The sequence below is a fragment of the Electrophorus electricus genome, chromosome 2, assembly GCF_013358815.1.
Source record: "Electrophorus electricus isolate fEleEle1 chromosome 2, fEleEle1.pri, whole genome shotgun sequence".
In the NCBI taxonomy this organism is placed as follows: domain Eukaryota; kingdom Metazoa; phylum Chordata; class Actinopteri; order Gymnotiformes; family Gymnotidae; genus Electrophorus; species Electrophorus electricus.
In genome coordinates this window covers 27,183,974-27,211,367 of record NC_049536.1, presented here as the reverse complement: position 1 = coordinate 27,211,367, position 27,394 = coordinate 27,183,974, and the positions used below count along the sequence as shown (strand labels likewise).

At 36.7% G+C, this 27,394-nt stretch overlaps 1 protein-coding gene across 1 annotated transcript in view; it reads left to right on the top strand.

Annotated features, from left to right (window-relative positions):
• ttn.2 (titin, tandem duplicate 2) overlaps positions 1-27,394 on the top strand; it is a 162,632-nt gene that overhangs the window by 40,476 nt on the left and 94,762 nt on the right. The window contains 54 exon segments of the mRNA XM_035536460.1: positions 23-586; positions 811-1,092; positions 1,199-1,477; positions 1,566-1,847; positions 1,959-2,237; positions 2,324-2,611; positions 2,740-3,018; positions 3,123-3,404; positions 3,490-3,768; positions 3,910-4,188; positions 4,374-4,652; positions 4,759-5,046; positions 5,352-5,630; positions 5,726-6,007; positions 6,103-6,384; positions 6,474-6,752; positions 6,920-7,198; positions 7,287-7,574; positions 7,704-7,982; positions 8,309-8,590; positions 8,799-9,077; positions 9,170-9,451; positions 9,550-9,828; positions 10,043-10,330; positions 10,655-10,933; positions 11,023-11,301; positions 11,508-11,786; positions 11,911-12,198; positions 12,329-12,616; positions 12,851-13,141; positions 13,384-13,671; positions 14,055-14,168; positions 14,397-14,670; positions 14,775-14,958; positions 15,659-15,742; positions 15,996-16,263; positions 16,364-16,624; positions 16,915-17,124; positions 17,207-17,284; positions 17,374-17,400; positions 17,554-17,610; positions 17,699-17,749; positions 18,081-18,131; positions 18,536-18,607; positions 19,096-19,167; positions 19,393-19,467; positions 19,739-19,789; positions 20,231-20,383; positions 20,590-20,706; positions 20,907-21,017; positions 21,503-21,616; positions 21,945-22,061; positions 22,360-23,136; positions 23,306-23,416. Of these exon segments, the coding sequence (XP_035392353.1) occupies positions 23-586; positions 811-1,092; positions 1,199-1,477; positions 1,566-1,847; positions 1,959-2,237; positions 2,324-2,611; positions 2,740-3,018; positions 3,123-3,404; positions 3,490-3,768; positions 3,910-4,188; positions 4,374-4,652; positions 4,759-5,046; positions 5,352-5,630; positions 5,726-6,007; positions 6,103-6,384; positions 6,474-6,752; positions 6,920-7,198; positions 7,287-7,574; positions 7,704-7,982; positions 8,309-8,590; positions 8,799-9,077; positions 9,170-9,451; positions 9,550-9,828; positions 10,043-10,330; positions 10,655-10,933; positions 11,023-11,301; positions 11,508-11,786; positions 11,911-12,198; positions 12,329-12,616; positions 12,851-13,141; positions 13,384-13,671; positions 14,055-14,168; positions 14,397-14,670; positions 14,775-14,958; positions 15,659-15,742; positions 15,996-16,263; positions 16,364-16,624; positions 16,915-17,124; positions 17,207-17,284; positions 17,374-17,400; positions 17,554-17,610; positions 17,699-17,749; positions 18,081-18,131; positions 18,536-18,607; positions 19,096-19,167; positions 19,393-19,467; positions 19,739-19,789; positions 20,231-20,383; positions 20,590-20,706; positions 20,907-21,017; positions 21,503-21,616; positions 21,945-22,061; positions 22,360-23,136; positions 23,306-23,416 (12,459 nt within the window).

Sequence of the window (27,394 nt, the reverse complement as noted above, 5' to 3'; positions counted from 1 at the left end):
ACTCAAAACTTTATTTTTATAGAGGTTTTTCCTCCAGAATTTGTATCAAAGCCTGATCCAATTACTTCATTTGTGGCCAAACAAGCAAAATTCCATTGTGTAATCACTGGTTCGGCACCAGTGAATGTTGTCTGGCACAAGGACAACATTGTCATTTCACATAATGAGCACTACAAAGTGTTCGTTGAAAAGAACAAGTATTGTCTTGAGATCACAAATCTTGAGCAAAGTGACCAGGGAACATACCTTTGCAAAGCTTCAAATAGTGTTGGCACAGCTACGTGCTGCACTGAGCTGAGAGTTATCGACAAACCCAGCTTTGTGAAGACCTTTGAGCCAACTTTTGTAGCGGTGGATAATTCACTGCGGCTCGAGTGTCAGGTGAATGAAGATACAGGTGTGTTCATCACCTGGATGAGGGATGGCAAGAGACTCCATAATACAATGGATAGCAAAATTTCTTTTGAAGACAGAGTGGCGTGCCTTGAGATACCAAAGGCCAAGCTTAAAGATACAGGCACTTATGTTTGTACTGCTGCAAATGACGCTGGAAGCAGCATTCACTCTTCTGTGATAAATGTACAAGGTAAGACAAATGCAATTCATTTCCAGTGTTCATGGAAATTCATTTCTCAATGTGAACTTGTAGATTTTGTTGCTTTGCTTTAATGAAAGAAGGAAAGCAAAACCATCTTTGTCATCTTTGAGGAAATTTTTTTTCCTTCAGCTCTTCTTTCTGTTTGTGTGACTAGTCTTTTTGTACTATTTGTGCAGTGTAAAACTGATTTTCTCTTAACTGAATTTCTTCAGAACCTCCCAAATTTGTAAAGAGATTGGAGTCTAAGGTCTTATGGAAACAGGGAACATCTGCACGATTGTTGTGTACTGTTAAAGGATCTCCTGAGCTCCATGTCTCTTGGTTTTTAAATGACAAGCAACTCAGCTCCAGTGAGAGACATAAAATTACCTTCAAAGATGGTCAAGCTGCACTTGAGATTATTGGCCCTACTGTGTCTGACAGTGGAAATTACACTTGTGAAGTAATGAATGAGGCTGGCTGTGAAAGCTGCAGTACCCAGCTCACTGTCAAAGGTTTGTTTTATATATGTATATACGTATATCTTCCTTAATTCCAAATGTGAACCTTTTGTTATTATTGTTAAAAACAATTTTTATTATATGCTGCTCTTATTCTTAGAACCCCCTGCTTTCAAAAAGGAATTGGAAACAGTGGAGGTGGTGAAGGGTCTTACAGCCCATCTTGAGTGTGAAGTTACAGGCACTGCTCCATTTGAAGTGACCTGGTTGAAGAATAAGAAAACAGTGAACACTGATAAAAAACACAAAATTGTGTCAAAGGATACCATTTTGTATTTGGAAATACAGTCCTTTGACAGCACGGATGTTGGAGATTACCAGTGTTGTATTTCTAATGATGTTGGTAAAGTAACTTCTAAATCAGTGGCAAAACTGAAAGGTTTGTTCTTAACCTCTTGAATTGTGTTCATTTTATTTATCAAGTTAAGAAATTGTTCTTAAGTATAAATTTGCCTTCTTTCATGCAGACCCGCCATCTTTTGTAAAGAGGGTCGAAAGCACAACTGCAATTTTGGGCAGTGCTGTAAAACTGCAGGGTACTCTTAAAGGCTCCACCCCTATTACTGTTAAATGGCTCAGGGACTCTGAGATACTCAGAGATGATGACCCTAATATTACCATGATTTTTGAAAGTAACATTGCTGTTTTGGCAATCAAGGAAGTAACCATAAAACATGGTGGAAAGTATACATGCCAAGCTGAAAATGAGGCTGGTCAACAAAAAAGTGAAGCCACATTATCAGTTCAAGGTTAGAAATAAAAGCATACAATTTTAAATATCACATTAACATTATATTACTTCTATATTATTAGTATTCTAATGTTTTTTTATTTTTATTTTATTTTTTTATATATATCAGAACCTGCTAGAATTGTTGATAAAGCACCATCCATCAGTGTAACAGCAGGAGACTCTGCAACTTTGGATTGCACTGTCTCAGGAAGTCCAGATCTCAAAGTAAAATGGCTCCGTGATGGCAAGGAGATGACAGCGAGCCGAAAATATAAAATCTCTTTTAAAGACAATGTAGCAAGCTTAAAATTTCTCTCAGCAGAGAGGGGAGACAGCTGTGAATACACACTTGAAGTTTCTAATCGGGTCGGAAAAGACCATTGTTCTTGCTCAGTCACAGTTCTTGGTTAGTCTTCTATCTTATTCTAGTACACATGCTTTAAATTTAAAATGTTATGGTTTAAACAAAAAGTGTGTGTTTCTTTTGAGCAGATAAAATTATACCTCCAACCTTCACAAAAATTCTTAAAAAGGTTGATGGAAATGTTGGGGGCAGTGTTCAGATGGAATGCAAGGTGTCAGGGTCACAGCCCATGACAATATCTTGGTTTAAAGAGGAAAAGGAGATCACAACTGGGATGAAGTACCAAACTGAATTCAGAGAAAGCACTGCTACATTGAAAATATCTAATTTAGAGACTGCTGATACTGGGGTTTTCACCTGCCATGCTACTAATGCAGCAGGGCACAGAGAGACAAGTGGAACAGTATCTGTTAAAGGTTAGAAACAAATGTAGAAAATATTGTGAATAGTTCTATTCTTAATTCCTAATATTTTGAGAATAAATGTTAGACCTAAAGCATATGTAGTAATTTAACTGTGATGTTTCCTCCACAACTAAATATAGAGCCTCCAGTCTTCACATTAAAGCCTGAATCCCAAGAAGTAATACCAGGCTCTACTGTTGTTCTGAAAGCCACTTTCACTGGAACAGCACCTTTTACTATCAAATGGTTCAGAGAAGAGAATGAGATGTTAACCGGAGGCACTTGTTTCATTAAGAAAGAAGCCTTTTCAAGTACACTGGAGTTGCACTCTGTGAAGCCATCTCATTCTTCGACATATACTTGCCAAGTGGCTAACGATGCAGGGAAGGTTTCATGCACCGCTGTCTTATTTGTAAAAGGTGCCTTTTGTTATTCTCTTCTGTCTTCTTTGATACTATATACTACTTCTTTTATATACCGTAATGAGTAGAAATGTTTTAAATGATGTCTGTTATTTTTTTAGAACCTCCAAGGTTTGTGATGAAACTTGACCCAGCCAAATTAGCAATGAATGGAACTGCTGTGTTTTTGGAGTGTAAAGTAACTGGCAGTCCTGAGATTACTATGAAGTGGTACAAAAATGAGATGGAAATCACCCAAAGTGCTAAATATCAAATGACCTTCAGTGACTCAGTTGCTACACTGCAGGTGCCCAATTGTAGTGTTGAAGATAGTGGAGATTATATTTGCGTAGCATCCAGTGATGCTGGCAGTGACAGATGCAGTTGCTTGGTAACAGTTAAAGGTGTGTAATGAGTTATTAATCTCAAAAAAACCTATCAGCTAATTATCTATCTTTATTGGCTGACCTTTGTACTCTCTTGCTTTAGAACCTCCTGTATTTGTGAAATTATTCGAATCCAAAGAAGTTGTCAAAGGCTCTGATGTTGTGCTGGAGGGATCTATCTCAGGTTCACCTCCATTTGAAGTCTCATGTATCAAAAACTCAAAGCAGATCAGAAACGATCGGCGGCATGTCATTAGCATGAAGAACGATGTAGTGAGTCTCCAGATTCTCAAATTTGAAGTCGGAGATGCTGGCAAATATCAGTGCACTGTAGGGAATGAAGTAGGACAGACGTCATGTGATTGTGAAATTGTACTGAAAGGTTAGTAAGAATAAGGAGTAGTTTTAGCCATTTTGATTAGAAAAAAACATACCAACTTACACTTTTATATTCTAAATCAATACACACTTTCCTGTACACAGTTTCAATACGCAGTTTCATGTTCTGGTTTTCTCTGTTTAGAGCCACCATCATTTGTGCAGAAGCTAGATACCATGAACATCCTTCTTGGCAGTGAGCTTACTATGCAGTGTGTTCTGAAAGGCTCACTGCCTATGACAGTGTTATGGACAAAAGATGACCATGAGGTCAAAGACACTGAGCATGTCCAGATGTCCTTTGAAAACAGAACAGCACTTCTGCATGTGTCTAGTGTACAGTCAAAACATGGTGGAAAATACACTTGCCATGCGCAGAATGAAGCTGGAAGTCAGAAGTGTACAGCAGCCTTGGTGGTCAAAGGTTTGTTCTGAAAACATAGTTTGTCCAATATATATATATATATATATATATATATATATATATATATATATATATATATATATATATATATATATATATATATATATATATATAGTTAGTTAGTTAGTTGTTTGTACATTTGAAAAAAAGTTAGTTATATCATCTTCATTTATCATCCATTTCAGAGCCAGCAAATATCACAGAGCAGGCAAAGTCTATCAGTGTCACTGTAGGAGACCCTGCTACTCTGGAGTGTAGGTTCTCAGGCACTAAAGCCTTAAAAAGCAAGTGGATGAAGGATGGAAAAGAGCTGACTTCAGGCAAAAAATACAAAGTACATAGCACTGATAAGAACTGCACATTAAAGATCCTGTCTGCGGAGCGGTGTGATGAAGGCGAATATATGTTTGAAGTTTCAAATGATGTTGGCAAGAGCACTTGTGAGGCTTTTGTAACTGTACTAGGTCAGTATATGAGCAAAGGAGACTTTCACTTGATACAAATGGGAAACTATACATTATGTCCCATCACAGTGCACTCACTTAAATCTTTTTTTTTTTATTGTAACAGATCAAATAATTAAGCCTTCTTTCACAAGAAAACTGAAGGAAATGGAGAGTATTAAAGGATCCTTTACACAATTGGAATGTCTGGTGTCTGGATCCCTACCTATAATGATCACTTGGTTTAAGGAGAACAAGGAGATAGAGACAGATGAAAAACACAAATGCATTTTCTTTGAAAATGCAGCATCTTTGGAAATCAATCGTCTTGATAGTTCTGATAGTGGCAATTATACTTGCATTGCTACAAACAAAGCAGGCAGAGACCAGTGTTCTGGTGTCTTAAAAGTTAAAGGTTTGCGTTGCTATATATTCTAATCATTCATGTGTGATAAACTGTTTTTGAACCTCCCTATAAACACAAATGTACTATTGATAAGTATGTCATGCAAGGCTATGAATTCTAAAAAAATGTTACAAAATAGTAACTCTCATCTTCTACATTACTTCTCGGATTCCTTTTATTTCCTTTTTTTAAAACAGTTGAACAGCCAAAAAAGGATTACGGGTCAAAAAACAATTTATCTAAAATAGAATTATTATTGAGTCAAACTAGATGTATTGACAAGTTGTTTTCAAACAATTATTACTCCCTTTCAGAACCTCCCAGTATCATTGAGAAACCTGAGTCACAGGAGGTCATACCTGGAACCAGAGTGAAGTTCAATGTACTTGTAATGGGCACTCCCCCACTGAACATCAAGTGGTTCAAAGATAAGAAAGAGATCTTATCAGGAATTGATTGCTCTGTTCAGAAAGATGACTCTTCAAGCTTTCTTGAACTCTTTTTCACTAAACCATCGGATTCTGGAGACTACATATGTGAAGTAACCAATGATGTTGGTTCAGATACTTGCCAGGCAACACTCTTTGTCAAAGGTTTTTAGTCAAATTTTTTTGAAACATAAGAGTCCCTTATCTCTATATATAATCACAGTTGTGTGTAACAATGATTTCATTTGTGTATTATACAGAACCTCCAAAATTCACCCGAAAACCAGACAAAGTTTCAGTGGTGAAACCTGGCCATCTTGTAGTTTTTGAGTGTCAGGTAGCTGGCACTCCAGAGATAGACACATATTGGTTTAAAGATGGCAACGAAATAAGCCCAAGTGACAAGTATAAAATGAGTTTTGTTAACTCATTGGCATGTCTTGAGATCACTGGTTCTGATGTCAAGGACAGTGGTGTATATTACTGTGAGGCACGAAACGATGCAGGCAGTGAGAGCTGTAGTATGGAGCTGAAAGTGAAAGGTTAGTGCAGACGTCAAGTGGAAACTTTGTGTTCAAATGTACAGTCTTGCAGTGGACATAGATTCACAATGTGCATAACTTCTTTCATCTTTCAGAGCCACCTGTTATTGTGAAGCCGTTCACTCCTGCAGAGGTTGTGAAAGGCTCGAATGCTTACTTTGAGTGTCAAATCAAAGGCTCCGCTCCGTTTGAGATTACTTGGCAAAAGGATTCCAAGGAAATAAAAGCAAGCACTAAACATTTATTCTATCAGAAGAATGCTTCAATAATAGTTCTTGACATACAGAAGTGTGATGACTTGGATGTTGGGGAATATCAGTGTATTGTTTCAAATGAAGTGGGCAGTTGTTCATGTAGAACAACACTACATATAAAAGGTTAATATGTTTTACAATATAAATTTTACATGTGATTTCACTTTTCTTGACAATATAACTAATCATTTTCTTGAACTCCATATCTTCAGAACCACCATCTTTTGTAGAGAAGATCCAAAATGTTGCCACAGTGTTGGGAGATGTAGCTGAGTTTAAGTGTATTGTGAGGGGATCACCTCCTCTGATTATTCAATGGCAAAAAGATGAGACCTGGATCTTGGAAGACCCTAAAATAATGAGGACATTTGATGATAATGTTGCTACCTTAAAAATCCCTGTGTGTGATCCTAGCCACAGTGGAAGATACACCTGCCAGGCAATGAATGAAGCAGGGCAGGAAAAGTGTTTTGCCACCCTTTTGGTGCAAGGTTGGTTGATTATTGTATGTATTGAGTTTCAGTTAGCTTTAAAGATTGTGTTTTACTACTTTTGTTTGAAGGTTGGTTAATTATATTAAATACTTAGTTTCAATTAAATACTAGAGTCTTCAAAGATTTACATTATTTTGTTGTATTTGCTTTTGTTTTTACTTCAGAGCCTCCCCAGATTATTGAAAAGCCAGAAATTATTAATGTCACTGCTGGAGATCCAGTCAGTTTTGAGTGTAAGGTAAAAGGCACTCCAGAACTGAAAGTGAAATGGACTAAAGATGGCAAGGAGGTGATGCCATCCAGACAATGCAGCCTCAGCTTTGTCAATAATGTCAGCAATATTAAAATTCAGTCTGTGCAGTTAGATGATGGGGGAATATATCTTTTTGAGATTTCCAATCACATCAGTGTCTGCCAGTGCACCGTGACTTTGAATGTCCTAGGTTAGTGTTTGATCAACTACCTTAAATAATGAAATGTTTGTACAGGGGATGTATTTTTATTTTTCACTCCTCTTTATCTTGCATATAGAACAAATAATTCCTCCGGCCTTCATCAAATCTCTCAGTGATATGGAGGAGATTCTGGGGTCCTCTGTGAAAATTGGATGCAGTATATCTGGCTCTCACCCAATCTCTGTAGAGTGGTTAAAAGATGGAACTAAATTGTCAGGTAGAACCAAGCATAAACTGATTCAGGATGATAACAGCGTGTCTTTGGAGATTGAGCGACTAGAGAAGGCTGACACTGGAACCTACTCTTGCAAACTTACAAACAGAGCAGGCAGTTGTGAATGCAGTGGAACACTGAGGGTGAAAGGTCAGATAAGATAATGCCATTCAGCAGATTGCATTCATATTTCAAGAACATTTATCTCTTAAGGTTTATTGTTTGTCAGTACTTTAATGAGTTTTGTCTGTCTTTCTCTCCCCCCTCAAAATATTATAGCGCCCCCGAGCTTTGTGGTGGTGCCAGAGCCCCAGGCTGTCATACCCAATACCACTGTTCGCTTTAAGGGTACTTTTACGGGCACACCTCCCTTCACAGTGAAATGGTTCAGGGAAGACACTGAACTGATCACTGGACCATCCTGCTTTATTGGCCTTGAAGGGCTTTCATGCTTCATAGATCTTTATGCAGTTGGACTTTCAAATACTGGGACTTACTCTTGCCAAGTTAGCAATGATGCTGGTTCAGTGAAATGTACTACAAGCTTACTGGTGAAAGGTTGGTCTATATTCTTTTATTCTTTTCTAACCTTTGCTGTCACCATCTTCATTATTATTTTCTTTTTTTACATTGCCTCAATCATGCATGTTTTGTTTGTTGCCCTACATGCTTTTCTGCAGGCGTTGTGCCACCATCTTGCATGTTTTGTTGCTCTACATGATTTCTGTGGGCTTTGTGCCACCATCTTGATTTTATTCATCCTTCAACAACATGCTTCTTTCTGTGGCAATGCTATCTTGAGCGTATTTCTGAAGCCATCATCTGTCCTCTGCTATTGCCTTAAAAACAATTTGGTAATTTTATAATTATTTTTACTTTTGCAGAACCCCCTGAGTTTGTACAGAAACTGCCAGCAACAAAGTTTACAAAGATGGGAGAGCCTCTTCGTCTTGAGTGCAAAGTTACTGGCACTCCTCCTTTAAAAATTAGCTGGTACAAAAATGACACCATGGTCAGCGACACTCCCAATATGAAGATGACGTTTGATGACGTGATGGCAGTGCTTGAGATTTTCAGCACAAGTCATGATGATGAAGGAGTGTACACATGTGAAGCCCAGAATGATGCAGGAATTAAGAGCTGCAGCACCACTCTCTCAGTCAAAGGTTAGACAATGGAGAAGCTTCCCTTGTGCACAGATTTTTGTGTGTGTGTCATTAATGCTTCTTATCCAGGCATCACTTAAAATGAATTTATGCATGATTTTCATCAGCTTGTTGATCAGTTACTGCAGATTTAGGATTGATTTTGATTAAACTGGTTCAGCTAATTTCTATATTCATGTCAACTCACCTTAATCAAATATATTTCTAGAACCACCGACTTTCCACAAAGCACCCACACCTCCTGAGGGATTGAAGGGAAAAGATGCCAGTCTTAGCTGTGAGTTAAAGGGAACAGTGCCCTTTGAGATAACCTGGTTTAAAGACAAAAAGCAACTGAAAGAGAGTAGAAAGTACAAGTTTGTATCTGAAGGACACTCAGCAACTTTGCACATCCTTGGACTGGAAGCATCAGATGCTGGGGAGTATGAATGCAAAGCCTCAAACAATGTTGGAAGTGACACCTGCTCAGCGATGGTGAAACTTAGAGGTTAGTAAAATTGAGGACACTGAAAACTCTTAAGTTACATGAATACTATTATCTTTATCTCTTTTTATCACATTGTCTTTTATGCCATTTAGAGCCACCAGGTTTTGTCAAGAAACTGTCCAATACTACAGCAGTATCTGGAGAGGAAGTGACTCTGGTAGCCACTGTCAAAGGCTCTGAGCCAATTGATGTGTCTTGGGTTCAAGATAAGGATCATATTCTCAGAGACAGTGACAACATGAAAATTGCATTTGTGAATAACCAGGTCACTCTTACAGTCTTTAAAGCTGATTCTACCACTGCTGGGAAGTATACTTGCCGGCTTAAAAATGATGCTGGTGTGGCCGAATGCATGGCAAACCTTACAGTCCTAGGTTTGTGGAGGATTTACAATTGCTGTCTGTTTCTTTTTCTTTTCTCCTAAAAGTGCATGCTTTTGTTCTGAGACTAAATAATTGTTTTCAATTTCCAGATCCTGCTGCCATTTTGGATAAGACAGAGTCTGTCAGTGTCACAGCAGGTGATGCAGCAACTTTAGAATGCACGGTTACTGGAACCCCTGAGCTCAAACCTAAATGGATCAAAGATGGTGTTGAGCTGTCTTCTAGTAGGAAACATAACATCACCTTTTCCAACAAGATATCCAGTCTTAAGGTGTTGTCAGCAGAGAAAGGTGATACTGGAGAGTACACCTTTGAGATCAAGAATGAGGTTGGCAGTGATAGCTGCAAAATGAACCTCACTGTCTTTGGTTAGTAGTTTAATATATCTTCTCAACTTTGATCATATTGATGTTTAAGGAATCCGTTGTTAGTAAATGCTAAAGTAATGAATGAAAGTTATTAAAATTACCAGAGTTCAGTTAGTATGAGCATTCCTAGTGAGTTTCTATTAGCTTTCTTTAACTATTGTCTATTTCAGAATCCTTTCATCACAATTATAACTAATGACCATTTTTTTAACAGATAAAATTATCCCTCCCACATTCTCACGAAAAATGAAAGACACTCAAAGTATTGTTGGAAAACCAGTTGAAATGGACTGTAAGGTCTCAGGTTCTGCACCCCTCACCATTGCTTGGTATCATGATGGGGTGGAGATCATGAGTGGGCCAACTTATCAGATTAGCTTTGCTGAGAACACCTGTACACTTAAAATGCCCATTTTGAAATTGTCAGACTCTGGTTCATACAAGTGCATAGCAGCGAACAGCGCCGGCACTGCTGAGACTACTGCCTCGCTTGTTGTTAAAGGTTAGTATTTCATTTGGATTCATTTTGCTCTGCAAAAATGATCTGCCAAAGAAGATTAGATTTTTGTGCTTAGATGTTTTAAAAACAAAAATATCCTTAGTCTAATGATGAATGATAAACTATATAATCTCGCAAGGACACTTTTTTTTTTTTTTGCTTAAGAGGTTAAATAATAAAGATCTTTTATTTAATCTCTTTATAAAAATATTATTTTTGCAGTTTTTAGTTGAATATATTTAACATATCCAGATAATGTATATAATAGTAGTAATTTGTCTACAGAAAATGTTCAGGGTATTCTTTATATTCACACATTTGCTGCAGAACCTCCATCTTTTGTGATGCCACCTCAGCCAGTGGAAGCACTCCCAGGTTCACATGTAAAATTCAGTGCCACTGTGAAAGGAAGTGCCCCATTAAAGGTAAAATGGTTCAAAGGCACTAAGGAGATTGTTCCTGGCAGAGCATGTGAAATTGCCTTAAGAGGAGATGTAGCCACAATGGAACTCTTAAATATCGACATATCTCATTCTGGAGAATATACGTGCCAGATTACTAACGATGTAGGGAAGGAAAGTTGCCCTGTCACTCTCTTTGTGAAAGGTTAGTTGACGTTGTAAATATTACTAGACAAAACTAATTTACAAGTCATGTGTAGTTTATGTACTATTGTATCAAATTCTTTTATTCAGAGGCTGCACGTTTTGTCAAGAAGCTAAAGAATCTCTCAGTTGAAATTGGAAAGTCAATGATACTTGAGTGCACATACACTGGAAGCCCAAAGATTCTTGTAAAATGGCAGAAGGATGACCAAGAAATCTTCTCCTCTTACAAATATAATATCACAACCACTGAGACGTCCTGCATCTTAGAGTGTCTAAACAGTGATAAAGAGACAGCAGGAAAATACACTTGTGAGGTTACCAATGATGCTGGACATGATACCTGTGATGCAACAGTGTCCATATTAGGTTAGTTTTATTTCCATCTAAATATTCTTATTAGACTGAAAGAAACTGGGGTTGTCATGATTTGTTAATAATGTTGATGTGTATGTGTGTGTGTGTATATATATATATATATATATATATATATATATATATATATATATATTATATAAATATATATATATATATATATATATATAAATATAAATATATAAATATATCACTTTTAGAGCCACCATTCTTTATTGAGAGCTTGGAGCCAATGGAGGTGACTGCTGGTGATGCAGTCTGTCTGAAATGCCAGATTGGGGGTACTCCTGTGATCAATGTGGCTTGGTTCAAAGGAGATGGCAAAGTCCGATCTTCTCCATCCTGTAGAATTGAGTATTCCAAAGGCACTGCTTGCTTGAAATTAACTAAAGTTTTAAAAGCCGACACAGGGGAATATATTTGTAAGGCAGAAAACAGCATTGGAGCTGCATCTTCTAGCTGCTATTTAACTGTTCAAGGTGATGATCACTCCTGTTCATAAAATATTTTCTTTATATCTCTTAAATGTATATTTTTTTTTTCAGGGACTATATACCTCCTGTAATATTTTCTGGTGTTTATTTTTACATTTTCCCCTTTTAGAGGCCAAAACACCACCTTCTTTCCCCAAGAAAATTACTAGCATTCAGCAAATCGAAGGACATAGTGTCCAGTTTGAATGTCGTGTTTCAGGATCTTCTCCTATTGAGATTTCATGGCTTAAAGATGGTGAACCTCTGAGGAGTGACTCAGAGTACACAATGACTTTTGATGATAACTCTGCTGTCCTAAAACTTGCCAAGGGTGAAATGAAACACTCTGGAGAATACACTTGTGTTGCAACAAATAGTGTTGGAACCGCCTCTTGCAGAGCCAAGCTCACACTTCAAGGTTTGTGGATGTATATGTTAAGGAATTATATCAATGTCCCAGTCACTGTTGAACTTAAAATTCTAACCTCTGTTGATATGTCCTTTTGTTAATATGGATTTTGTATTAACTCATCTGTTTAACTTTTCAGAGCCAAGATACCCACCTGTATTTGACAGAAAGCCTTTGCCTGTGGAAGTTTCAGTTGGAGATACTGTGGAACTGGAATGCCACATGACTGGATCATTGCCAATAAAAGTTACTTGGTCCAAAGATCACAAAGATATCCGCACAGGGGGCAATTATAAGATATCCTGTGTGGAAAATACCCCACATCTGACTATTCTGAAAGTTGATAAGGCTGACTCTGGCCGCTATTCTTGCCATGCTAGTAATGATATGGGGAAGGACTCTTGTTCAACAGAGGTTACTGTGAAAGGTATCTGGCAACTGTTTATAAAAGTGATTGTATCTGTTATATAGTTCAGTTTCTATTTAGTTTGTGCATATTCACTTCTTGTTAGTTTATTGGCTTGTTATTGGTGTTTCATAACTATTGCTGAAAGGTAAAGTACTGATCTCTTTGGACTTGTTTATGTTTGTGCCTTTCCAGGAAAACTTGTCATAATAATGACCCCTCTGCATTAACTGTTCATTTGTTTCTTGTTCTTAGAGCGCAAAGTTCCACCAAGCTTCACCAAAAAGCCTTCAGGAACCATTGAAGAGACCGAGGGCAAGTTAGTGAAGATTGAGGCACGTGTTGCTGGATCACAGCCCATGACGGTTAACTGGTACAAAGATGGCACAGAAATCTTCAGCTCTGACAGTTACGACATAACCTTCAAGACCAATGTGCCTGTGCTCTGTATAAAGAATTCCAGAGTCTCACATAGTGGTACTTACACATGCATGGTCAATAATGATGCTGGCTCTGCTTCTTGCGAGGCTTCAGTCCACATTATAGGTATGCAGTTTTTTGCACAGGATAGTTATATTTGCTGCAAGTTATTTTCCCCAGTTTTGCAAATATTTCACTTTTTCTGAAATGTCAAAATTTTAAATTAAAACAATTTTTTAAATTATACCACTCATTTAATTCTTGCTGTTGATATAAGTTGCTATACCTTATTCTTTCACTACAGATTCAAATAATGAAACTCTGATTTACAAATTCATATAAATTCTTGTGTTCTTTTTCAAATGCAGAGCAAAAAGTACCTCCAAGATTTGACTTGCCTCTTAAACCTGTGACGGTGAATTTGGGTGATACACTCTCCCTTAGTTGCCACGTATGTGGTTCTCCTCCTATTAAAATTCAGTGGATGAAGGATAGAAGGGAACTGATGACCTCTGCCAGTACGAACATCACATTTGTAGATGGCAATGCCATACTAGAGATAGGCAATGTCTCTAAAGCAGATGCTGGAGATTATCTCTGTAAGGCAACCAATGAAGCTGGTAGTGAGTTCTGCAAGTCTAGAGTCACTATCAAAGGTACTTCCTTCTTTGTCCAGTATGACATTTTTTTTCTCCTAACTTCATTTTATGAAGCTTTCTGTTCTTATGCTGCGCATCTCATTGAACTATTTTATTTATCTCATTAACTGCTAATGATTTTTGAAGCAATGACTTTAATGTCACTTGAATTTGACTATCTTGGTCATTAGAAAAGTCACTAAAAGGATCCCTTTTCAATTAAAGCGGCCAAACAAAATTTCTCTGCTGCAGTTTTGAGGCCATTCTTTTTTTTTTTTGCACTGTGCTCTCATTAAAGGGTAGTTGTCTCTGAGCTATTGCTTGTCTGCTTAATAGTTGGTGAGTCTTGTTGTTATTGTGTCTGTATATGACTGACTGGTGTTTTTTCATCCTGATCATAGAGAAGCCAGGAGTCCCTGCACCCACTCCCACAGCTCCTGCAGCTGCTGAGCCAGTTAAGAAATTGGACAACTTGTTCTTCATTGAGCAACCCAAGAGTGTCCGTATCACTGAGAGTAAGTGCTTACCCTATTATGATTTCTCAGTATGATCAGCCCAGTGGTATGAAAATTTCATTAATACTCAAGTTGCCATGGATTCAGTTAAAGTTAAAGTTGTTGAAGCTTGATGCTGTACAGGCAAAAATATTTGCAAAATGAATGTTAACGTTAGTGTGTACATATGACCTCTGATTAGGGAAAATAATTTTATGTTTTATAACATAAAAATTATTGTATTTTCAGAGGGCCTTGCAACATTCATCGCTAAGGTTGGTGGTGATCCCATTCCCAACGTGAAATGGATGAAGGGCAAATGGAGGCAGATGACTCACGGTGGCCGCGTAACTCTTGATCAGAAAGGACAAGAGGCCAAGATGGAGATCAGAGAAGTGACCAAATCTGACTCTGGCCAGTATAGATGTGTAGCATCTAACAAACATGGAGAAATTGAGTGTAGCACTAACCTCACTGTTGATTTGAAGAAGGAGATTGCACCTGAAACAGTGACACTGAAGAAGTGAGTGTGGTGTTAAAAGAAATATTAGCTAAAGGAAATACCAGTTTGAAGCTGTAGTTACAGAATAGAACAAGACATCAAAAATGTATTTTTGTTTTCTTTAGAACCCCTTCAAAACAGAAAAGCCCTAAAGAGGACAAGGATATTGACATTATTGAACTGCTCAGAAATGTGGATCCCAAAGAGTATGAGAAATATGCTCGCATGTACGGTATCACAGACTACCGTGGTCTTCTCCAAGCCATTGAGTTCCTGAAGAAAGAGAAAGAAGAACAATATGGAAGACCGGTGAGATGTACATGTGTTGTAAATCCGCCTCAATCAAATCAAATCAGTTTTATTGTCACATCGCACTGACATAGGAGTAAAGTGAGTCACATAATTTCTTACCCCTTACAGTCTGGCAGTATTTTTACAAAATATGCATGTGAATATGCTATGCACATATTCTATGGGGAGAAAAAGCAGGAAGATGTATACAGATATGCTAAAGTATAAAAGGGTAGAAGGGTACAGATATTTACACATTGTTCATACACATTTGCACAAGTCATGCATTCATCACACATACTCTACACCACTGCAAAACAAACCCTGAGTAGACACTGTGAGACAGTGCACAATGAGTGGGGTGGCAGTAATGTTATTTGAAATTCTATGTTATTGTCTGAGCTATTTTACATGACATTTCTGTATAATGAAGAGTAATGGGGATCATATGGTGGAGAGGGAGGCACTGCTCATGTGAATGTAGATATGTGAGAGTACAGGCCATGCTAGAGTACTTCTGATCAATCAACAGTCTGATGGCTTGTGGAAAGAAAGCGTCCCTGAGCTGTCTAGCATTAAGTGTTAGCTTGGTGTTGAATACTGCTTATCCAGGAACTCTGGTCAGGACACTGGCTTCTGCACAGACCATAGAAAGCACAGCAGTGCATTATTGTGCAGTCCTATCTTCCATTTTGATTCTTGATTCTGTTTTTATTAGGAAGTGGATCGTACAGGTCGTGATTCAGAAGAGGATTTGTCCAAACTTGTGGCTGATTTGCAGAAGAGAATGGAACAGACTGAGGTGAGAAAATATATTTACATCACATTTTATGTAGCACCAGTTGTATTTGCAGCTAGTGTGTTTGGAATATTATGAGAAAAGGCTTAGATATATAATATGCACTAAATCTGCTTAGGTTGGCAATAACATCATTGAAGGTATTTTACATAATGTAAACACATTTGCTATTTGCTTCATTAAATTATCTTCACCTTCTTGAATATATTTTTTACCTTTTGGATAATCTTCATATGCTGGTATGTTTTATGTGCAGCCTGTAACACTGATTAATGACATCACGGACCAGACCACAGTTGCCAATAAGGAGGCTGTGTTTGAATGTGAAATCAAAATCAACTACCCAGAAATTACACTATCCTGGTACAAAGGGACCCAGAAACTCGACACAAGTGATAAATATGAAATCAACATTGTTGGTGACCACCATATATTGAAGATCAAGAACTGCCAGTCCCGAGATGAAGGAAGTTATCGAATTGTATGTGGACCCCATATCTCCAGTGCCAAACTAACAGTGTTGGGTATGTATTGTAGCTTCTATATGTCCTTTAGTCTTCTTAAAGTTTAAAGTCTTCTTAGGCTTTAAATGACTAATGGTATATGGTAACTCTCTTTTTGCAGAAGGTGAAGTGGAGCAGCACATGGAAGATGTAGCTGGTAAGGAAGGCGAGACCTGTGCATTGACATGCCAGTTCTCCATACCTAATGCAAAGACGCAGTGGTTTAGAAATGGAAAGCTTTTAGAACCTCATGGCAGATACACATTCACTGTGGCCAATTACACTCAGAAGCTCTCAATCAAAGATGTTAGGCCTGAAGACCAAGGAGAATATACCTGCAAATATAAAAACCTTGAAACAACTGCACATCTTTGGGTCGAAGGTGTGTATGGATTTGTCAGACTCACCATTTATATATAAATTAGACCATCTACTAACCTCTTCCATCTTCATCTGGGAAGTCTACTTCATCTTTCTGGACATTTTTTCTTGAATCTTTGAACCTTTGAATCTTTGAAAAATATAAACATCTTAAATAATCAATCATTCAATTAGTTATAGAAAAATGAAATTTTGAATCAAATTGAAATTTTGATTGATATCTATGAATTCATTAAGTCAAGCAGCAGAGGTTTAGTCCCTAACCATCAACCTTGCGTTATCTCTCTTTAGCGGAGCAAATACATTTTACTAAACGCATCCAGAACATTGTGGTCCGGGAACGCCAGTCCGCTACTTTTGAATGCGAAGTGTCTTTCGACAATGCAGTCGTAACATGGTACAAAGACACATGGGAGCTCAAAGAGAGCCCAAAGTATACATTCAGAAGTGAAGGGCGACGACACTTTATGATCATCCGCAATGTAACCTCTGATGATGAAGGTTTGCCGTCTATGTGATTTATATATTCTTATTCTTCTCATTTAAAAATCGAACTCAACTAATCTGATAAACAATTCTTTAGGCGTATATTCAGTGATTGTCAGATTGGAGCCCCGAGGTGAAGCAAAAAGTACAGCAGAGCTTTACTTGTCAGGGAAAGGTTTGTACCTACCTGTTAGTATTTACATAAAGTGTGTATTCCAGTGCGATTACATTCATAACACTATTTCACTGTACCTCCTTTCGCAGAAATTGATTTAGGAAGGGTGCCTTATGGTAAGTATTTTAATTCAAAGGAACCTTTATTAACAATGAAATAATAAGCGTGCACTTAATTTCTTTGTAAATATTAAAATTAATATACTACACCTAAAAGTTTAAGGATTCATTATAGAAATTTGTGCTAAAAATTCAATTAAAATGCTTCAGAAATCCCCGATTCATCAATACAAGTCCCTGAAGCACCATCTGCATTTACCATTGAAGGTAAGAAAGGGACTTAAATGTAAATCTAGCTCTAAAAAGTCTAAACTTCTGATAGCAAAACACTCACTAATTTATTTATTTTTGAAAGCTGAATCCTCTGCTGAATACTATCATTATGAAGAAAAAATGGAAGTACAAGGTATAGCACGTATGTAAAACATAAACACTAACTCTTCATCTTATCCTCACTAAAATTACCTAAGGACACATTGGTGTTAACAATAATAATCACCATTATCTTTTAACCCTCCATTCATTCTTCCAAAACTTCAAATGAGATAATTAACCTCGCTTGCAGCAATTCATGAAAACTTGTTCTTCATCATCTACACTTCATTTAAAAACAACTAAACAGTATATTTAAAAACATTAATGAAATTGAAACAAAATTTAATAACAACAATATTAAATTAGAAGATTTACATAATTTATGTTTTGTACATTCGTAAATAATTGTTATCCTTCACCAGAGTATGAGATCAGGAGAGAAGAAAAGGTAGTAGAGGAAATCTCTGTGGCAGGTATTACTGAGAGATTTTCATTCTGGTTCGTTCATTTTAAGTCACAAGCAAACTAACCATCTTTCTTTTTTCCGCATAAAACATCTTATTTTTTATGTGTTTTACCTGGTTGCTCCCTGGAAATCTTATTGTTTGTAGCATTAACATCGTTTATGTCTTGAGTTTAAAAAAAAAATTATTTACTAGCTATTTGTTTGTCTTTTTATGTGTCATACTAATTACTTGAAATGTGTTTCTTAGTATATGTATTCTCCTACATTGTATGTCTACATGTCATCCATGTGTTATACATTTGTAACTGTCATTGTCATGGGTGTCTTATTGTTATCCCACCATTTGTCAAAGTTCACATCCAGATCACTAGTGATAGTCTACTATATTAAATGCTTTCTCTGTTTCATCAGCACTAAGAATTCCTGTGGAAGAGATGATTGAGAGAAAAGCACTTGGAATGAGAGAGGAAGTTCCAGCCAAAGGTAAATAAGTAGAACGCTGGCTGCAGCGGCTTTCTGCTTCATGTTGGCAAATATGTTAATGTCATGTTTATTGTATCTGTATGTCATTTATTACTTCTCATTTTTAGTTAAGCATTTTGAGAATGTCATGTCATGCCAAAGTTTACTGCAAAAAAGTTTACTGCTACCTTTGTTGCAAATGTAATGAATTTAGATATTTCACATCATTCTGTGTAAAAATGTGCAAATGTAAATGTTATGTTTGAATATGTGCAGTACTGTCCCACTTTTTGTGTATTTGGAAGGACCACATTTAACTTCTCTAATTTTTATGTAATTTATTTGTATGTAATTTGTTATATGTATTCTGTGTCTGCACTGTCTGTAGAACTTGTCAATGTTCAAAACCATCATTGTGGTGTTTCCTAATTCTTCAACAGTGCTAATGTATGATTGCTCTGAAAGCCAAAGCTTGCAGTTTTGACCTAATATTTTAACTGTTCTCTAAGTTCCTGAAGCTGTAATGGAATCAGAGGAGACACCTAAACCGGTAGAGGAGAAGGAATTAATACCACCTAAAGGTATACTTGTCTCTATGTTGTGCTGTGTGATCTGTCATTGTATATAGTACTATTTTTCTTTCTATTTATCTTTTGTCCAGTTGTCTCAGGTAAACATGTAAATATGTAAACCTTTTCTTGTACCTAATGTTATATGTTAATATTTTGTTGTGGTCATGTCAGTGACCATGTAAACACTTAATAGCTAATAATAAAAAAATGTGGATGAAATATTTTAAATACCAGAAGCCAAGAAATATGTGGAGGAAATAATCATACCAGTAAAGGTGGAAGAACCAAAAGAACGTCCCACACCAGAAGGTACAGTTGTGAATGCTAATTGTCTATGGTATTGCTTTTATGGTGTTGTGTCAGTTTTGCTAGCTAATAATTAATATTTGTTCAGTGTGGGATTTGTTGAAATGTGTATGATTTATAGTTTATTTATGTCCCCATCTTATGTCATCTTTGTTTGAAAATCTGTCATCTTTGTTTGAAAAGGTGTAGAAATGTCCATCTAAGAGCTCTTTATGTCAATCTTATTGTTAATGTTTTGTCTTTTTGTTAATCCCTACTTTTGATATTTTAAAAGAACGTGAAGAGGTACCTACTCCTCAGCCAACTCCAGTCACTCCTATTAAAGGTATTTTGTCTCTTAATCATTTTATGTTTTAGTAGTCTGAAGTACATTTTTTCTTATTGATTTTGCCCTACTCTGTGTTCTTTATTGTCTGTATGTTAAAATGTGACATAATTGTGTTGTATATGCTTTAACAAAGCTATTTAAATTTTTGTCTATTTGTGATAATCATCTTCACCTCTTATAGTACTGTATGTATCTGTCCCATATCTTTCCCTATTTTAAGTTATAATTGTCCGGTGTACATTGTTGTACTTGTTTTGGCCTTAGTTTTTTTCATTTCTTAAAGCATCTTATATGTGTTCCACCCAGTGTTGTTTAGCTCTAAAATTGTATCACTATGATGTTGTCCTTCAGTGTTAAAACTGCTCGTCAGAGTCTCATCTTTGTCTACTTTTTTTTTATTGCTAACACCAATACATATTGTATTATTTGGGAAAAAAGTTCCAGAATCTGTGGTTCCAGAGCCTAAACCACGGGTGCCACCACCTAAACCTGCATCAGTAGCTGAACCCAAACCAGAGGCCAAACCTAAGCCTACTGCAGAAGCCAAGCCAGAACCACAGCCTGAACTGAAGCCTATACCTCCACCTGAAGGTAGTGTTTGTCTCTCAAACTAACCATTGTCTTTAATTCTCATGATAAAATGTTTAAAATCTTTTTTTTTCTGTTCCTTCAGTCTGTATGGTGCTACATGTTTGTCTAGCTTCTGATTTGGAAGCGGATCTTCCTTGTCAATGTGTCTGTTTTTTTTAAGTAAGACTTGAATTGTGAATTAAGAAGAAAATGAATGTTCTTTTAAGTTCCTGTGGAGGCCATGAAACCTAAAACTATTCAACCAGAGCCACCAAAGGCAGTACCAACCAAACCAGAACCAGAACAGGCCATTGTGGCTCCTAAGGAAGTAACTCCACTAAAAGGTATTGCTTAATGATGTTCATGTTAGTGGATGTCTGTATGTCTGCGTTTAATCTGCATGGTTCTGTTTGTTTGTTTAACTTCCAATCTGGAAGTAGATCTTCTTTGTCACTGAGCCTGCTTTGTTGTATTAGTCCTTTTTGTATTAATCTTTTCTTTGTTAAAATTGTAAATTAAGAACAAAATCAAATGTTCCTTTAAGTTCCTGTGGAGGCCAAGAAAGCTAAACTGACTGAACCAGAGCCACCAAGGGCAGTTCCAAGCAAACCAGAACAGGTCATTGCGGTTCCTAAGGAAGTAACTCCTCAAAAAGGTATTGGTTCATGGTATTCATGTAAATGGATGTCTTTGTGTTAGCTTTCTGTTTGTATTGTGCAACATGGTTGTCGATCTTTTTTGTCACTGCATTTGCTTTGTTGTGTTTGTTATTTTTGTCTTAGTAGTTTTCTTTGTTAAGTAAGTCTTGAAATGTGAATTAAGAGCAAAACTGATCAACTTTAAAGTTCCTGTGGAGGTCAAGAGACTGACACACTGATCCAGGGCCACCAAATGCAGCACAAACCAAACCAAATCCAGCAAATAATTGGTGTTAGTTTATGGTATTTGTGTAAGAAGAATGGTTTCTGTGTATTTTATGTCTGTATCGTGTAGCATGTTTATTTAGCTTCCAATCTGGAAGTGAAATTTTTTGTTTGTATGTCTGGGGTTTCTGGTTTGTTGTCTCTTTTTTGTCTTATTCTTTGGTTTTTTGGTTGTCTTAAAATTGTAAATTTAAAGAAAAATGAATATTCTTTAAAGTTCCCATGGAGGCTAAGAAACTTAAACCAGCTGAACCAGAGCCACCAAGGGCAGTACCAAGCAAACCAGTACCAGAACAAGTCATTGTGGTTCCTAAGGAAGCTCCACAAAAAGGTACTTATTTAGGATATTCATGTGAGTGAAAGGATTTGGATGTGCTTTTCAGTACATAGTGTTGCGTTTGTCTATCTTCCAATTTAAAGTGCATCTTCGTCGTCACTGTGCCTACACTGTTGTTTTTGTTGTCTTAATGTTTTAGTCCTTTGAATCTTTTAGTCCTTTTAGTCCTTGCTAAATTACTCTTAAAGTGTGAATTAAGTCCAAAATTAATGTCTAGCTTGTCTAGCTTCCAATTTGGAAGTGGATCTTTTTTGTTAATGTGTCTGTTTCTTTAAGTAAGACTTGAATTGTGAATTAAGAAGAAAATGAATGTTCCTTTAAGTTCCTGTGGAGGCCAGGAAAGCTAAACCGACTGAACCAGAGCTACCAAAGGCAGTACCAACCAAACCAGAACCAGAACAAGTCATTTTGGTTCCTAAGGAAGTAACCCCTCCAAAAGGTATTAATTGATATTGATATGATATTCATGTGAGTGGATGTCCTCATTTACGTATCCATGTTGATTTAATGGCTGTTGATTTTATTTTATTTTTTATCAGCCACGCTCTTATGGGGAAACCATGATCTTTAAGTGGCGCTTTTTGACGTTATTGTCTTTGTCTTGTGTTTTATGTATATTTGAAACTAAATAAGACTTAATTTATTTGTGAAAAATAATATTCTTTGATTTGTGTTTTGAAACCTCTTCAAACAGTGCAATTTAAAGCATTGTCCTTCACTTGAATGTTCTTTCAAAGTACAAGAACCTTCCAAGAAGCCAGAGGTTCTGAAAAAGACAGATGCTCTTCCTACTAAAATTGATGACAAACAAACTGAAGTTCGCAAGAAGAAAAAGGAAGATGACCCTTCTCTTAAAAAAGAAGAAAGTCCTGCACCTCAAAAACTAAAGCCTGAATTTTTATCAGTTGATCCCAAAGAGCTCATGCTGGATGCCAGGCTAGTATTTAAACCTGAGGTAAAACCTGTGCTTATAACTGAGGTCAAACCAGAACCTAAACCTGAGATCAAACCTGTCCCTAAACCTGAGGTCAAGGCTGAACCTAAACCTGAGTTCAAACCAGAACCTAAACCTGAGGTCAAACCAGAGCCTAAACCTGAGATCAAACCTGTCCCTAAACCTGAGGTCAAGGCTGAACCTAAACCTGAGGTCAAACCAGTGCCTAAACCTGAGGTCAAAGCTGAACTTAAATTTGAGGTTAAGCCTGAACCTAAACCTGAGGTCAAACCTGAACCTAAACCTGAGGTTATGCCTGTGCTTAAACCTGAGGTTAAACCTGAAATTAAACTTGAGGTCAAGCCTGAGCGAAAGTTGGTCAAGTCTGAACCTAAACCTGAGGTTAAACCTGAGCCTAAACCTGAGGTTAAGCCTGTGCCTAAACCTGAAGTTAAGCCTATGCTTAAACCTGAACCTAAACTTGAGGTCAAGCCTGAGTGTACATTGGTCAAGCCTGAATCTAAACATGAACCAGAACTGAAACCTGCATCAAGGAAAACTGAGTCACCTCCAGCAAAAGGTATTATTTGTCTCCAAGTGTTATATTAATCTTTCCTGAAATGTTTAGTGTCCTAATGTGTTTTGTGTTTGTCTAGCTTCTGGTTTGGAAGCGTAGCTTCATTGCCACTGTAATTATTGTGATGTGTAGCCTTTAAACTTGAATTTTAAAAAAAATTGTCATTTTTAAGCTCATGTGGAGGAGGAGACACCAAAACCAACTCGACCAGAACCACCAAGGGCCATGCCAACAGAACCAGAAAAGGTCTCAGTTGTACCTAAAGAAGTAGCCCCTCCAAAAGGTATTCTGTGCTTTTCTATCATTAGATATTCTTGTGTGCATGCGCCTGTGTTGTCCTCTTGCCAGCCACGCTCTTCAGAAAAGACCTTTGTCTGAAAGTGGCTTTTTGTTGTCTTTCTGATTTGTGTTTATTTTTCTTTATGCTAATTTTGTGTTAACTAAACTCTTAAAACTGAAGCAATCTGAAGCATTGTCTTTAACTTGAATGTTCTTTCAAAGTACAAGAATCTTCCAAGAAGCTTGAAGTTCCTTTATATAAACCTGTACATAAAGTGGAAATGAAAGAAGAAATGAGATTATTTAGGAAAGACATTGCCCCTATCTCAAATGTAGAAGACAAAGAAGACAGACATGGTGGAGAAACTATTCCTCCTAAAAATGACATATTCATAGAGTCTGAAGTAGATGTTTCTCTTAAAAAAGAAAAAATTCTTTATAAGACAGATGTAACTCCAACAACCAAAGGAGAGTATAAAGATGAGGCACCTCCCAAAAAGAGGGAAGTTGTTGATGTTGCTAAAAAAGGAGAGATTTTGCCAAAAAAGAAGCAAGTTTGTGCTGTGCCTAAATTGGAAAAAGAGCAAATGAGGTCTAAAAAGTTGGAAGTTATTTCACCTAAAAAAGAACAAATTGAGATAACATCTGTGCCTAAAATAGAAGAAAAGGCAATTATGCATAAGAAAGAGGAACTGGTTTTAATTTCTAAAGAAGAACAAATAGCACCCCAAAAGCTGAAAAAAGTACCTGTACATAAATTCGAAGAGAAGGAAGATATTTTACTGGAGACAAAAGAATGTCTTTTAACTACAAAAGAAGAAACTAAAATAGAGGAAAGGGGAGATGATGTTTCTCTTAAAAAAGAAGAAAAATTTCTTCATAAGACAGACATAACTCCCACAACCAAAGGAGAATATAAAGTTGAGGCACCTCCCAAAAAGAGGGAAGCTGTTGATGTTGCTAAGAAAGGAGAGATTTTGCCATCAAAGAAGCAAGTTTCTCCTGTGCCTAAATTGGAGAAAGAGCAAATGAGATCTAAAAAGTTGGAAGTTGTTTCACCTAAAAAAGAACAAATTGAGATAACATCTGTGCCTAAAATAGAAGACAAGGCAATTATGCACAAGAAAGAGGAACTGGTTTTAATTTCTGATGAAGAACAAATAGCACCCCAAAAGCTGAAGAAAGTACTTGTACATAAAATCGAAGAGAAGGAAGATATTTTACCAGAGAAAAAAGAATGTCTTTTAACTTCAAAGGAAGAAGAAATCATGCCTCAAATGACCCATGTAACAGCTGTGAGTAAAATAGAGGAAAGCGGAGATGATGTTTCTCTTAAAAAAGAAGAAAGAATTCTTCATAAGACAGATGTAACTCCCACAATCAAAGAAGAGTATAAAGATGAGGCTCCACTCAAAAAGAGGGAAGCTGTTGATGTTGCTAAAAAAGGAGAGATTTTGCCATCAAAGAAGCAAGTTTCTCCTGTGCCTAAATTGGAGAAAGAGCAAATGAGGTCTAAAAAGTTGGAAGTTGTTTCACCTAAAAAAGAACAAATTGAGATAACATCTGTGCCTAAAATAGAAGAAAAGGCAATTATGCACATGAAAGAGGAACTGGTTTTAATTTCCGATGAAGAACAAATAGCACCCCAAAAGCTGAAGAAAGTACCTGTACATAAAATCGAAGAGAAGGAAGATATTTTACCAAAGAAAAAAGAATGTCTTTTAACTTCAAAGGAAGAAGAAATCATGTCTCAGATGACCCATGTAACAGCTGTGAGTAAAATAGAGGAAAGCGGAGATGATGTTTCTCTTAAAAAAGAAGAAAGAATTCTTCATAAGAAAAATGTAACTCCCACAATCAAAGAAGAGTATAAAGATGAGGCACCACTCAAAAAGAGGGAAGCTGTTGATGTTGCTAAGAAAGGAGAGATTTTGCCATCAAAGAAGCAAGTTTCTCCTGTGCCTAAATTGGAGAAAGAGCAAATGAGGTCTAAAAAGTTGGACGTTGTTTCACCTAAAAAAGAACAAATTGAGATAACATCTGTGCCTAAAATAGAAGAAAAGGCAATTATGCACAAGAAAGAGGAACTGGTTTTCATTTCTAAAGAAGAACAAATAGCACCCCAAAAGCTGAAGAAAGTACCTGTACATAAAATCGAAGAGAAGGAAGATATTTTACCAGAGAAAAAAGAATGTCTTTTAACTTCAAAGGAAGAAGAAATCATGTCTCAGATGACCCATGTAACAGCTGTGAGTAAAATAGAGGAAAGGGAAGATGATGTTTCTCTTAAAAAAGAAGAAAGAGTTTTTCATAAGACAGATGTAACTCCCACAATCAAAGAAGAGTATAAAGATGAGGCACCACTCAAAAAGAGGGAAGCTGTTGATGTTGCTAAGAAAGGAGAGATTTTGCCATCAAAGAAGCAAGTTTCTCCTGTGCCTAAATTGGAGAAAGAGCAAATGAGGTCTAAAAAGTTGGAAGTTGTTTCACCTAAAAAAGAACAAATTGAGATAACATCTGTGCCTAAAATAGAAGAAAAGGCAATTATGCACAAGAAAGAGGAATTGGTTTTCATTTCTAAAGAAGAACAAATAGCACCCCAAAAGCTGAAGAAAGTACCTGTACATAAAATCGAAGAGAAGGAAGATATTTTACCAGAGAAAAAAGAATGTCTTTTAACTTCAAAGGAAGAAGAAATCATGTCTCAGATGACCCATGTAACAGCTGTGAGTAAAATAGAGGAAAGGGAAGATGATGTTTCTCTTAAAAAAGAAGAAAGAGTTTTTCATAAGACAGATGTAACTCCCACAATCAAAGAAGAGTATAAAGATGAGGCACCACTCAAAAAGAGGGAAGCTGTTGATGTTGCTAAGAAAGGAGAGATTTTGCCATCAAAGAAGCAAGTTTCTCCTGTGCCTAAATTGGAGAAAGAGCAAATGAGGTCTAAAAAGTTGGAAGTTGTTTCACCTAAAAAAGAACAAATTGAGATAACATCTGTGCCTAAAATAGAAGAAAAGGCAATTATGCACAAGAAAGAGGAATTGGTTTTCATTTCTAAAGAAGAACAAATAGCACCCCAAAAGCTGAAGAAAGTACTTGTACATAAAATCGAAGAGAAGGAAGATATTTTACCAGAGAAAAAAGAATGTCTTTTAACTTCAAAGGAAAAAGAAATCGTGTCTCAAATGACCCATGTAACAGCTGTGAGTAAAATAGAGGAAAGGGGAGATGATGTTTCTGAGTATAAGGGTATTGTTACTTTTGAAACAGAACAGTTTATGCCACAGAGAAAATTGACAGTTCCAGTGCTTGAACCCAAAGTGGAAAAAGATGTTCTAATTAAAAAGAAAGTTGCTCCTCTCTTGACAAAAGATGATTCGGTGCCACTTAAGAAAGAGATTACTCTTGTTACATCAAATCAAGATGTAGAAGGCATTACCCCTAAAGAAGATGTTACTCCTACAAAAGGTACAATGGAAGTACACATGAATTAATGTCTTTGATTTTTTTCTTAAAATGAACTCTTTAAATAGCAGCCTTTTTCTATTTCATCTTATGTGTCGTTTCTAAGTGTTCTTAATCATGTATAAGTATGTCAGTCTCTCACGGTTCCCTCTTCCAACAATCTAAAATTCTTTTCACTCGCTAGAGTGACATCTTAATTATGCATATCTTTATTGACACCTTTGTTGAGATTGCACCTAATAGAAAATAAAATGTTTTTTAAGCTCATGTGGAGGAAAAGAAACAAAAACCAACTCAGCCAAAACCACCAAGGATGGTGCCAACTAAACCAGAAGCAGAACAGGTCTCTTTGGTTCCTATGGAAGTAGTCCATCAAAAAGGTATTAATTTTTGATTTTCATGTCTGGTATTCTTACGTGCATGTGTATGTGTTGATTTTGTCCTCTAGTTGTCCTCTTTTCACCCACATGCCTTAAGATGCAGAGATCTTGATCTCACAGTGGGTCTTTGTCCTGTG